The 14,024-nt window shown below is 36.0% G+C and overlaps 1 protein-coding gene across 2 annotated transcripts in view; it reads left to right on the forward strand.

Moving 5' to 3' along the window:
• The first annotated feature begins 9,360 nt into the window (after positions 1 to 9,360).
• Positions 9,361 to 14,024, forward strand: part of LOC149784975 (lysosomal aspartic protease-like) — a 38,339-nt gene continuing 33,675 nt past the window's right edge. The window contains exons 1-2 of one of the 2 annotated variants that reach the window (XM_089978644.1): positions 9,361 to 9,625; positions 11,433 to 11,565. In XM_089978644.1, coding sequence (XP_089834770.1) covers positions 9,567 to 9,625; positions 11,433 to 11,565 — 192 coding nt within the window. In that variant the 5' untranslated portion in view covers positions 9,361 to 9,566. The remainder of the gene's footprint in view (positions 9,626 to 11,432; positions 11,566 to 14,024) is intronic. The other variant, XM_089978643.1, reaches the window with a different exon arrangement.

Raw genomic sequence — 14,024 nt, forward strand, 5'->3', positions numbered from 1 at the left:
AACATCAACCACAAAATGTTTTACAAAAGTATTTTGCAAAAACAATAACTATTTAATCACCAGAAACGTTATCAGAAAAGGAAAGACTATGCTTTGATGCAGATAGTTTGCCAGATGTGATGCCTAAAGATGGTTCAACAATAAATTTAAAAACCATCAATACCAGTTAAATGTTTGCTTTTTTATTAATTTTAATTTTCGAAAATTTATTAGTATCGGCAGGTTGTCTAGCTCAAACAAAATCATGCTGAAGGCAGTATATATTAGATTTATCAAGTCATCCAATATGACCTAGACAATAAAAATGGCTAACCATGGTTTTTGTACCTCAAATCAAGTCACAAGAGATTTATACTAATAGATTACAGAGGTTCAGATTGTATTTGATGGATTTTATGATAAACTGGATATGCCAACCATTTGAGAACATGGGGGAAAATAATTAGAAAAAAAAGAAGAGACTATGATTTAACTGGCGAATACAGAGATCCAACTAATTAAAACAATTTGAATTTCATGTATCAATTATAAATACTACTGTTCGTTCATGCAATATAAATACTACTGTTCACTCATAACACTATGATGCCAAACTGTTCCTCAATACATAGGTTAAAATGGGTCTAAACAAGGTAAAAGTCCACAAGGACCATTAGTAACTTCCCACACTCGAAGCATAAGTATCTTCAGAATTCAAAATTTTCATCAGCATGATATAAAGACAGTGCAATATGTATGTTTCTGGTCCATATTATTCAATATTTTTGAATTCCTAAGATTGGTTAAACCAAAATCACAACAGTCAAATTGCATGCAATAATTTAAATCTTCAGCCACAAGAAAAGAGTGAACTGAAACAGCTATTATGTGAGTATGCACACTTTTTTCCAACAGTATCAACACGAAGAAACAAAATCATACGTTGAAACTAGATTTTACACTTGTAAAACAGATCCTTACGGGGTGAATCCTCTCAAACAAGAATGTTGATGGAAAAAGAGTTACTATTTTGCTGGATGATGGTTTCATAGAACCAAGTAAATGTAAGTGGAGTTCATAATGTATTCTAGTGACGAATCTATATAATACTTTACGCACGTGTACCTGCTATAGAAAAGTGAATCATGTCACAAGATTCATTTCCAATGCTACAAATCGATGATTGTATTGACGAAATTGAAAATAGAAGTATGTCACCAAGTTTGACGTTTTGAAAGGATTCTGGCAAAATTTTGGCATTCATAACTCCAGAGGGACTTTATCTGTATAAAGTGATGCCATTTGGTATGAAAGGTACTCCTTCAACTTTCAGGCAATTATTGAAAATGATAACATCTGGTCTTGATAATTGTGACACTCTGATCGATGACCTAATCATCCAATAAATGGAAAGAAAACTTGGAAATTCATCTACAACGATATACCTGGAAAGAAAACTTGGAAACCATTCAAAAATGCTTTGATCGACTCAGTGGTGCATGTTTTGTGATTAATTTACCCAAATGTTAGTTTTGCTGTGCTTGTGTTATATTTTCAGGACATACCGTGGAACACGGTCCAGTTGAATCTATAGATGTTAAGGTCAAAGCTATCTCTGAATTCCATGTGTCTATCAGTAAAAAGTAACTGATGCAAGTTTTGGCTGTGGCTACATATTATCAGAAATTTTTCTCAAATATTTCAATAATTTCTGAACTTCTGACCAACTTGCTGAGTAAGAAATCAAGTTTCATTAGTCTAACAAATGTCAGGAGGCTTTTCATAAATTCAGCATATACTTAAGAGTGCACAGATTCTTTCAGTTCAAAATTTCAGTCAATCATTTAAAATGTCTGTACATGCAAGTGATGTAGGGGTTGCTGGATTATCGATTCCAGAAAACAAAAATGATGTGCTATTTTTCTAAAAAAATAAATAAACAAGCACGAGAGATATTATTCCACAACCGAGTAGGATTGTTTGTGTTTGATCTTGGCTTCACAATACTTTGAAGTGTATATTATTTCAGATTCTCCGATTATGATGTTCAGTGACCACAATGCCTTACATTCATTAACAAAATGAAAAACAAAAATCAGAGATTGTTAAGGTAGAGTTTTTAATGTTGCAGGAATGCAACATTACCATTAGGCACATCAAGGGAAAAGATAATCTGATTGTGGATGGACTTTCTTGTGTATAGAAATTGTATATTGCTTGATGTATATGGGGATGTGTTATGTATATTGAATTTATATTGTGTGATTCAACTTTGTCCATAATTAAGTGTAGGAGTTTGGGTCTACATAACTAATACAATTCTTTTGCAAACAATATATTGCATAGCAAATTTTATTTTAAGATACTTATTTAAGATAATTATAACTTTTAGGTAAGCATGTTAACTTTAAACTTAATTCAGGACATTGGTTATCACATTAGAAATTTTATTCTTTCTGATATTTGCCATGTTCTTTACTAAAGTGTCAGTAATAAACCATGTTTTTTATGTTGTTTCTTTTTATAACCTTGAATGTTCTGGAATGAACTTTTGGCCTTCATCCAGGTCCTCTTATTGTGTGGTAGGTTTTTATATTAAGGTTGTTACATTGTCAATTTTGGTCTTAACATCTGAAGTGGAATCAATCTTTTAGACTAGTTCAGTTTTAATTTGAGTGGATTTATTTATTTAAATTATTGGAATTATAAAGTGGTTTTTAATACTTTCGGACTAAATCTCTATTATTGTGAATTCATGTAGAGACATTTTGGATTATATCATTGTAATACGCCAAGACTGTTAGCAGTGTTATGTATATTTGATTTAATTATATCTGATTTAATATATATTTATTTCCATTTAATTGTTTGTCAGTTTAAAATATTTTATTTTTTATTACATGATATTGTAATGTAAATATATTCACTAGAGATGATATTTTTTTATAGAAAATAGTTTGACCTTGACTGTTAGTTTATAAACACCAGGCGTTGATCTAAATCTCGACCTTGTTTCAGAATTTGTAGCAACCTTCGTAACCAAGTTCTATTTAATTTTAGAATGATTGGTTGTTTCCAAGATCACGATGGGACCTTGTCTTTAAGATATAAATAAATTTTTTAATTTTTTATTTCTTAGAGTAAAAATTATTGGTTTTCATCAGGGTCACATTGGGTAAACGTGAGCTGTAACAAGTATTTGCTTCTATAAACGTCTAGTAGATGATCACGTGACCCTTGTTTACGTTTTAGAAAGACCATATAACCCATGTTTTGGAGAATTAATCAGTAGAAGTTGGGCTGTTAAACTGATGTATAATATGTTGTTTGGAGTTATTTCAAATTACTTAGATTCAAATGGATTAATTCCATTATTTTTCTGGAAAATACGTATGCTCGTGTAATATTGTAGAACAAGGACAGTTTTTTATAAAAATTTATTCAGCTATCAGAAACCGGAGTGATAATTCTTGTTTCTACAAGGAACTGTAGACTTCAACACTACAGATTGCAGCATACGTCATCGTCTTCCATCTTGGATTCTTCGTAGGGATTCGAACGTGAAATCAGTAAAACATTTTGTTATTAGGACTACTAAAATTTTATTCTCGGATTATTTTTGTATTTGATTCTATAAAACCGTAAGTTCATATTATTTTCATTTTTACAGAATTTTTCCATGGAAATAAATTATTGTATTTTTCAAGACTTGTTGTTTTCACTCTTTCTTGTGTTACTGTTTATTCGAGCCTAAACAAGTGACACAAGAAAATGGGCGCTCGTCCGGGATTATTTTGAATTTTGGATATAATATTTCAGAAAACTTTGTTTTTCTTAAATTTGAATTCCCTAGTTTTTTTAAATTTAGTGAAATCGGCAAGCTTTTTCTAAAATGTCGTCAACAGTGGAAATCTTTCTTTCAAATCCTACCCAGGAACAATTAGATCTTTTTAAAAAAAGATATGATTCAACTTGCCAGAAAATACGATCTTTCTCAAGTAAAGGCTTCCTTAACGAAACAGGAAATAATAAATATTTTGGTTCAGTATTTGGTAGAAAAGAATGTTTGGGATAAAAGTGCGTTGGTTTCAGTCAGTAAGTCTGTATCAGACTCTGACACAAAAATGAAGGAACTAGAATTAAAATACAAGATGGAATTGGAGTTGAGGAAGCTGGAGCTTCAAAAAGAGAGAAAGAAAGACAAATGCAGTTACAAATGCAAAAGGAAGAAAGAGAAAGATGCAAATGCAAAGAGAGAAGGAAGCAAGGGAATATCAATGTAGAATGAAAGAAATGGAACTGGCAACATTCATACTTCAAATCCAAATTTAAGTTTTGATCTTGCAAATAATAGTATATTAGTGCCCCCTTTCAGAGATAAACAAGTAGACAAATATTTTCCTTATTTTGAAAAAGTGGCTGAAAATTTGAAATGGCCAAGGGAGCATTGGACTCAATTATTACAACGTTTACTCACTGGTAAAGCTAGTTATATTTACCGTTCACTGTCATTTCGACAAATTGGTGACTATGATAGGGTTAAATAATTCATCCTAAGGGGTTATGAGTTAGTCCCTGAAGGTTATCGGCAAAATTTCAGAAACTATAGAAAAGAAGCTGGACAAACTGATGTCGAATTTGCTAGAGAAAAAGAGCGGTTATTTGATAGATGGTGCTTAGCCAAGAAAGTTGAACAAGATAATGAAAGTCTTAAACAACTTATATTACTTGAAGAGTTCAAAAACTGTGTACATAGTGACATTAAGTCTTATCTTGACGAGCATCAGATTGAAACCTTGGAAAAAGCTGCTCGAGCTGATGAGTATTCTTTAACTCGTAAAGTTCCTTTTGTAAATAAGACTTCTACTCAACAGTCTTTTGGCAAAAAAGTATTTCAGTCTAATACAAGCCCTTCTAAAACTCAAACTGGCACAACTTCTAAAAATCAAACTTCGGAGAAGCTTGATTCAAGATCCTTGTCTCTTCCTACGCGTACCTATTGCAAGAAAAAAGGACACGTTATTTCTGATTGCTACAAATTGAAAAATAGGCATCATAATCAAGACAAACCTATTCCAAATGCTCTTATTTCTAAGAGGTCAAGGTATCGGTCATGTATTGAAAGCAATACATTTGTTGGGTCTAACAAACCCCAGTCTGATTTGATTATTGAGAATTATGAACCATTCATATCGAAGGGTTCTATATCACCCTTGGGTGATTCGGCCAATCCTATCCCTATTAAAATTTTAAGCGACAAAGGAGCTTCGCAGAGTCTTTTATTGTCATTTACTTTGCCTTTTTCTGAGAAGTCTTGTTCTAATGAGAGTGTTCTTATTCAGGGAGTAGAGTGCGGCTTTGTTACTGTTCCTCTCCTTGTGTAAATTTGTCATCAGACTTAGTATCAAGACCCGTGACAGTCGGAACGGTCTCTGTTTTACCCGTTGAGGGCATTTATTTATTACTAGGCAACGACCTAGCTGGAGACAGGTTGTGGTTAATCAATTTGTAACTGACAAGCCTGGCTTGGATCAGAAAGTCGATCCAATTGAAAAAGAATTGCTTGACGTTTTTTCCAGCTTGTCCAGTTATCAGAGCTATGGCAAAGAAAGCTCTTGAGAATGAGGTTGATAAGGAAAGTATTCCTTTAGCTGACACATGTATTGGCCAGGCTTTTGATGAGGTCAATTTCACTCCTTGTTTGGATCAGTCGGAAGGTATTGATCAGTGATCCTCTTTTAACGACTCATTATCTTTATTCTGATCAGGGTGATAAACGACAATCATTTGTCGTTGAACAGGAAAAAGATCATGAGATCTCCTGTTTATTTCAGATGACCATTAGTGAAACTGAAGCTACGAAATTTCTGTGTGTTATTTCATTAAAAATGGAATTCTTATAAGAAAATGGAGACTTCCCGAGGTACCTGCTGATGACGAGTGGACAGTGAACGATCAAATTGTAGTTCCAAAACCTTACAGACCGGAAATACTTAATTTGGCCATGAAACTCCATTGGCTGATCATTTAGGAATCAATAAAACTTATCACAAGATCTTAACTCACTTTTATTGGTCAAAAATCAAAAGTGATGTTGGTAAATACTGTAGTGCATGTCATACCTGTCAAATGGTAGGAAAACCAAATCAGAAAATTTCCAAGGCTCATCTACAACCTATTCCGGCCTTTGACGAACCATTCAGTAGAATTATGGTAGATTGTGTTGGTCCTTTACCTAAGACCAAGTCAGGTAGCCAATACCTGTTAACCATTATGTGTGCGTCAACAAGGTTTCCAGATGCAATTCTCTTGAGGAATATAAAACTTAAAAGAATAGTAAAAGTTTTGATAAATTCTTTTACTTAGTTTTGCCATTCTAACTCTATCCAATCGGGTCAAGGGTTAAATGTTAGGTTTGGAACTTTCCAGCCTATATTTCTTGAATTTGGCATTCAGCAATTCATGTCAGAAGTTAAGTTATGGTTTGACAAAACTACAGTGGAGAGAACTTTTGAGTTTGGTAATAATGGAGTTATGTCTCTCTTACTCATTCTTCAAATTGTTCTTCAATTTAGATATTACGGCCCTTGCAAGGTTAAGAAGAAAATGAAGGAGTTAAATTATAATATTAGTGTTCCTGGGGTCTAAATAAATTATATGAGTAACAGTATATTGAAAGGGATAACCAGGTTAATAATGCAATTAATTTAGTTATACCTGTCCAACTCAGTGAATATATAAGTGAAGGAATATCATGAGATTCTGCTGATATTGGAGTGACAAATCTTCGGAATTCAGAAATTATGAAAGATCTGGACCAGACACTTTCACATTTGCAAGAGCAAGAAAGAAATGAACTTAAACAGTTATTATTTGAATATGAGCACTTATTTCCAGCTGTTCCTACAAGGACAAACAAAATTTTCCATGACGTTGAAATTGTTAATTCCAAACCTGTCAGACAACATCAGTACATGATGAACCCTCTCAAACAGGAACACTTGAAAAAAGAAATTCAATATTTTCTGGAGAATAATTTTATAGAGCCCAGTAAAGGTGACTGGAGTTCACCACGCATGATTGTTCCAAAACCAGATAAAACTTTCCGTTTGTGTACTGCTTATAGGAAGGTGAATAGTGTGACAAAAACAGATTCATTCCCATTACCAAGAATCGATGACTGTTTTGATAAGATCGGGAATACCAAGTATGTCACCAAAGTTGACCTTCTGAAAGGATTTTGGCAAATTCCACTAACGGAAAGAGCAAAGGAAATTTCGGCATTCGTGACTCCAGATGGACTTTACCAATATAAAGTAATACCGTTTGGGAAGGAAGGGTCGCCATGTACATTTCAACGCCTCATGAATATGATTACCTCTGATCTAGACAATTGTGATGCTTACATCGATGCAGTACCGGATTTACCATTGTGCTTAGGTGTGCTTAAGCACAGGGCCCCGTTGGCCAAGGGGCCCCATCTTCTGGCAAAAAAAAAAAGTTTACGATGAATTTTTCAAATGTTTTTCAAAGTAAGTGGCCTCATAACTTAACTAGCACAGGGCCTCATTTGTCCTAAATCCGGCACTGCATCGATGATGTCATCATCTACAACGACACCTGGAAAGAACATTTAACAACAATTCAGAAATTCTTTGACAGACTCACAGATGCCTGTTTGACAATTAATTTATCTAAAAGTGAATTCTGACTTGTTTGTGTAACTTTCCTAGGACACATCGTGGGACATGGACAAGTTAAACCTATAGATGCTAAGGTCAATGCTATCTCTGAATTTCCCGTGTCTGTAAATAAAAAGCAACTGATGCTATTTTTGGGTATGACCGGACACTATCGAAAATTTTGTTCCAATTTTTCTTTAATTACTGAACCCCTGACAAATTTATTGAGTAAGGAAAACAAGTTCCTTTTGGACTGAAAAATGTTATTATTGTGTAGCATATTTTCACATCTGAATACAGTTTGTGGTCTTTTTACAATTTATTTATCATTCACTCCATCTCACATTTCTGACATGACGTCTCTTTCTGTGTCTATCTCCTAAATTTCTGCCGTAACGACACAGTTCCAACCCAAGCATCCGTAAATTCCCAGTGATCTATGCCTCGCTAGACGGTTTTCACGCGTTACTCTTGCCTCGTGGTGATGCTGCTTTACACGCATGCGTGGGTAATTCAAATCTCAGGTCAACAGCCGATGAATACACAGGTGTTCTGTTCTGACAGGGATTTCTACTAAAAAAGTGTGTGTTCTAAAGGATTTAACGCTGTGGATCATTAGAAGAGGGATTATACTTACCGTCTGGATACAAAGGTTAGTCTAAATAAATTTATTAATTAATAGCGCGCGGTCCGATCATCCGAGGTGACATAGCTCGGACGTCTCAGCACGAGTGGTGCAGAACAACGTTGGTCTCCGCCGCCAGTCAAACAATAAAAAAAAAAAAGGTGGAGAACTTGCTGGTCTAGTATTTAACTTTGATCGGTTATCCGCTTATGAAATCCGACTAGAGTGTGTGCTCTGTAAAATTTGCAATTTTTCATTTTGGTGTCACCCCTCTGAGATGGTGTCACCCGGTGCGGTCCGCACCCCCCGCACCCCCCTAGCGACGCCACTGGCATTCATAATGCATGGCAACATTTAATATTACATTTATTTTCAGGAATGTTATCAATGAGCACACATACTTTTAACGTTTTACTCACGCATCGTCGCTAAGTTGAACTTGAAGCATGTGTTAATACCGTACACACCTTACTTAGGGAACTTGAATCATGTGCTAATACTGAAGACACCTTACTTAGGGAACTTGAATCATGTGCTAATACTGTAGACACCTTACTTAAGGAACTTGAAGCAATTGCTAATACCGTAGACACCTTACTTAGGGAACTTGAAGCATGTGCTAATACTGTAGACACCTTACTTAGGGACAATATTAATGCAGATCGTGACATTTTATTAATGCCGAACAAGAGAAAAACTTTTATGTCAATATCTTGTCGATTTTGGTGTGGATCTGAGTGGATTTGAATGTTTCGTAACAAGACCTACTCTACCCCACCCGCCCCACAACAATATTAAGCGAGGCGTCTTATATTGTAGGACTAGGTCGGAATCTGCCAGTGTTCGAAACTTGAAGCATTTTCAATGTATAATTTTAGCGAGCAAACTGTAAATGAAGCGTACTATATGAAACGTTCTGGTTGTTTCGTGCTCATTTTTTTTTTTTTTTTCTGCGGTGAGGAGGATGGTGAGGGCATCGCCTAGCGCTGCACAACGCCCAGTAAATAAATAATAGACCTACAGTAGATAACTGTGTTCATTCCGGTTCAGATCGTTCCAGTTTGTTTTCGCCTGTTCAGGTTATTTGTCAGCGATCACGTGAACAAGAAATCACATGAAGAATCACATGTTCGGTCTAGGTGTCCTTGTTCTCGGATATCTAAAATCGTACAGTAACGTTAAAGGTTGAATTCGCTTTACGCTCAGTCGTAGGTAAGCGTGAAGCAGGTCTATTGTCTATTCGTACAGGTAGACAGCAACCCTGAAACAACAGCTCAGACATGAAGTACGCCTTGGTGCTGCTGTTGGCAATTGTAGCATTTGCAGATGCACTTGAAAGGTAGGTATATACGACAAATTTTGGATGTCGAGTTAGTTTCATGTTCACACTTTTTCCACAGGGGTTCGTTACAAAGAAAATTTGGAGTATCCGTCCTTGAATCAAGGGATGGAGGTTCTAACCTGTGCTATATTGTTACAGGTTAGAACCACCATCCCCTGATTCAAGGACGGATACTCCAAATTTTGTTTGTAACGAACCCCTGTGCTTTTTCACACCATAGTTCGTGCGACAGGCATGGAGCACGTGATAACTTGCTTGTTTATGAATTTTGGTGCATTCCATGACATGATTGGATGAAAATAATCTCTTGATGTAAAACTGTTCACGAAATTATTGAGAGCAATATTGAATCCAATGTAGGCCTTGAGTTTTATTTGGACAATACGGGATCGCACTTCACCGGATCACGTGAGTACAGGCCAAAGCGCAGACATGGAGGTTGTCGCAAAACGGTTACTATTAGCTAAAGTGAATGGTGTGAGCCTTACGGCACACCAGCACGAAATTGGCCGTATGGCACTGATTGAAATATACAGTTTCATTAACATCTGATTTTCAACCTACATTGAAAGTAAAGTAAAAACCAATGAGAAAACACAGTTATAAAATTTAGAAATACAGCACGAAAAAACATTTTCAGAGCTGTTCATAATATACGGTTACATTCAGTTCATTAAAAAAAATCCGAGTTAACCTTTTATTTCTACACGTTTTCAGCAGAAAAATTACTTTTACCTTTTCCACAGTCAACTAGACTGATCTGTTATTGTAATATTTACATGGGTGCATTCATCTGTCAATTTATGGAAGATAAATTTGCAATTTTTTTATATATAAACAACGATGTATGAAATCCAAAAATGTATTTTAAAGAAGTACCTGATTTCTGTTTTACCTGGGTAATTGTTTAGATTTCAGCCATTTGAAGTCTTGTTTTAGATCCAGGCTAAAAATCAGCTTCATTTGGAAGAATGCAACTTCATTTTGCAGACCTAAATTAGACTCACTGCATCCCCATGAGGCAGACTTCTGTTAAGATTTATGTAAATGACTGCAATATAATTATGCTTGCCAATTTAGTAATTGGCAGGAAAAGCAGTAACAGAAGAAGAAAAAAATGATCCATTATTGTTTATGATCCATTACTGTCACACATACTATGTGTATTTTTGCCAATATGCCTTAAGGAAACAATGCACAGCAGAGCACGTTATGGATTAATGCCATTTGTATCACATGATGGGCAATAAATGGTGGCCAGTATATTTGGTAGAGAAGGAACCCAAGAAAACATCAGGAAGAACCATGAACTCACAGGAAGTTACTGGCAAGCTTTCTCGTATACCCACATTGGTTGAGCCCAAGACTCGAACCTACATGGACAGAGATGAGATGTCAGTGATCTGTTATGGCGAGCCCCTTAAACCACTTGTTGACCATGGGCCCACACAGCAAAACATTGTATCATAACAAGTATTACATGTCCAAGAAGCTTGAAGGGTCCATTATATCAAATTCTTTATTTGATTTGGGAAGCAAAAAAATTGATTCAATAAAAAAAAGTAATGGTAATGGGCAGGTATTTAAGTCAGATAATAAGACGAAATGTTAATTTTAAAAAAAGCCCTGATGTGATCTTTTGTATGATGTGTGGGTCCACAAAAAGAAGGGTTGCCAGCTTTGCTTGCCAGACCCTCCACTCTTGTGCACCGCTGTAGAATTGCATTTGATATTCTTTCGGGTAACAGCTAAGAAATGTTAAGTTCTGACAGGTCCTTTCTGCATGTTGATTGTTTATTTACAGGATCAAGCTCTATCACTTCACTTCTGTGCGGAAGACCTTGCTTGAACACAATACAAATGTAGAGAATCTTCGCCTGAAGTACTCCCAGAAGGATAATGGTCCCACTCCAGAGCCCCTCAGCAACTATCTTGATGTAAGTCTTCAGTCAGCTCAGAAAATATAAATCTTTTCAAAGTAATTTACCTACAGGCTTAATGTAGTCCCTTTCTAAAATGAACCTTTCCATTATGAAGTTCAGTATACCAGATATAACATATACCTACCTTTGATCCCATAAGTAACATGAATTTGAATAAATTAATTCGTTACATGAAATTACAGCATATGCATACCCATGTCCATCCGTCTATGTGGCTTTTAAAGTTTTGCTTTAATGTAACTCTTTATGTTCCAGGATGCATTTCTTTCTCTCACAGAAGTTAAATGGAGTTTCTCCTAAAAAGTACAATTTAATGGAAAGTCTCGTCACCATTTTGGTATTTAACTCATGTTTGAGACTCTAATTCCAGATCAGATTAAGCTGATGCATTTTTTGTCCAATTTTCTGCAACCATTATACTGCCCTTGCACTTTACACCAACAATTGGCCCAAAACCAATTTTTTTTATGCTTGTCACCATTAGCTGTTCTTAAAACCAGAATTGAGTTGCTTTATTCAAGACTTCTGACTTTTGTCATATTCAGAAAAAATGAATGTTTTAATAAGAAAATCGATGCATCATCTCATACGTTGAATTTCCCTTTTAATAGCTGTAATACACTACCTGCTGTTATTGCATTACTTTATCTTTTCCTGGTACTAGGCCCAAGTCCAAGGAAATTATTCCCTACTCATTAATCGTGAGTTTAGTATTATAGTACAAGTCACATGGGTCATGTATGCACATTTACTCATTTTGAATTAAATATTAATTGTTCTTTTTAAATTTAACACTAATTTTCATTAACCAAAGTCTATTCACTCGTGATTATTGAATGCTCTGCACCTTAGCTGTCACCAAGAAATTTCCAGACAAAAATTAGCTGTCGCTATGGACTTTTACAATGATGGCCGTGTACTAAACTTGGGTCAAAATAAGCACTCATCGAGTGGAATCATCGCAATTGAGGGTAGTACCGATTTGTTTATCAGTATGCGTAGCTTTCATTATGACATCACAGCATGCGACATTCAATCACAATTGTATTGTATCAAACCTTTAGGTTCATTTTATCCAAAAATGTCTACATACTTTAACATTTATTTTTTCTGAAATAATCGGCGTTGAATGCCTACATGACCAATGTAACTTGTAGTATAAAAGAAAACATTATCTCAGTCTGATACTTTAGTTGGCTTCGAACAATTGGAATATCATCTATCCTAGTTGCAGAACAAGTACCAATTGTCAAGTACTGATTGACATAACACTGGGCATTGATTTGTGGACCAGGCACTAACACTGGGCATTGATCTGTGGACCAGGCACTCAACACTGGGCATTGATCTTTGGACCAGGCACTAACACTGGGCATTGATCTTTGGATAAAGTACAGTTTTGACTGTCTGTATAAAGGAAAGAACAGTTTTCATACCCCACCACCTTACTCTGTCTCCATTCAGTCTCAGTGGGGAGCAGAATTAAAGTTTTGAGAACTGATCTTGGAGAAGGAATCAGTTCAGTGCCTGTCCCCTTTCCCCATTTTGATGTTTCTAGTTCAACTCCTACACAGCTTGAGGACTCCCATCCCTTGTGGTGATTTGACCATGTCTCCTTTTCTGTCCATGACTCAATGGATTGGCAGACCATGCATATTGTTGATCTTCCATGACTCATCTGGCCTCATTTGGAGGAAGATGTAGGGCAGGGGGACTACAAGTCTCCATGACTAGTGCTAAGAGCGAAGCAACAGGTCCTTTCTTAATGGAGAAAGGATCAGCCAATGATTGAGATGAATTACTATGCACATGCATGCACCGGGAAGAACCAACTACAACGGACCATTCTTATCTGTTTGCGTTCTTCATCCCATCTGTCAGGTCAGATGATGAAGGAGGAAAAGATATGGACTTTTGGCATGGTGCTCAATGAAGTAAATGAAGTTTACCATCTTCTTTCCCCAGATCTATTTTCCAAACCTTCAGGGATCTCTGGAAGCTATGATCCTCTTCAGAGAACACCCCAAATTGGACCTGCATCTGTTTCCTCACACAGTGATGGTGAGGCAGCCAACTCTGATATTGTGTAAAGGTCATGAGGGTGACATACAGCAGAAGGAGTAGTCTGCCCCCTTATATTCTTCAGCTCAAGGTCTTGGCCTGGAGCTACATCATCCATTTGCCCATTTTTTCCCTTAGGATTTCCCCTTTCCTGGATTTGGATGACACACAGGGGATTTTGGCAGGGACCAGAACTATCTCCCATTATGCCTTTCTAGGCTTTGCAAAAGAAGGTTTGGATACTAGCTTCCAAAATATTGCATGACCATCTTTTTATCAGTTGCCTCCTTCAGTCTGTTAGATGAATCATTGTCATCAGCTGTCTTGTAGAGATTGTCACAGGCAGTGTGCAAGATATTGAGACAAGAGTGTGCAGAGCTTTTCTCTGTAGT

Source organism: Sinohyriopsis cumingii, chromosome 13 (assembly GCF_028554795.1).
Source record: "Sinohyriopsis cumingii isolate HCF-2022 chromosome 13, ASM2855479v2, whole genome shotgun sequence".
NCBI lineage: Eukaryota > Metazoa > Mollusca > Bivalvia > Unionida > Unionidae > Sinohyriopsis > Sinohyriopsis cumingii.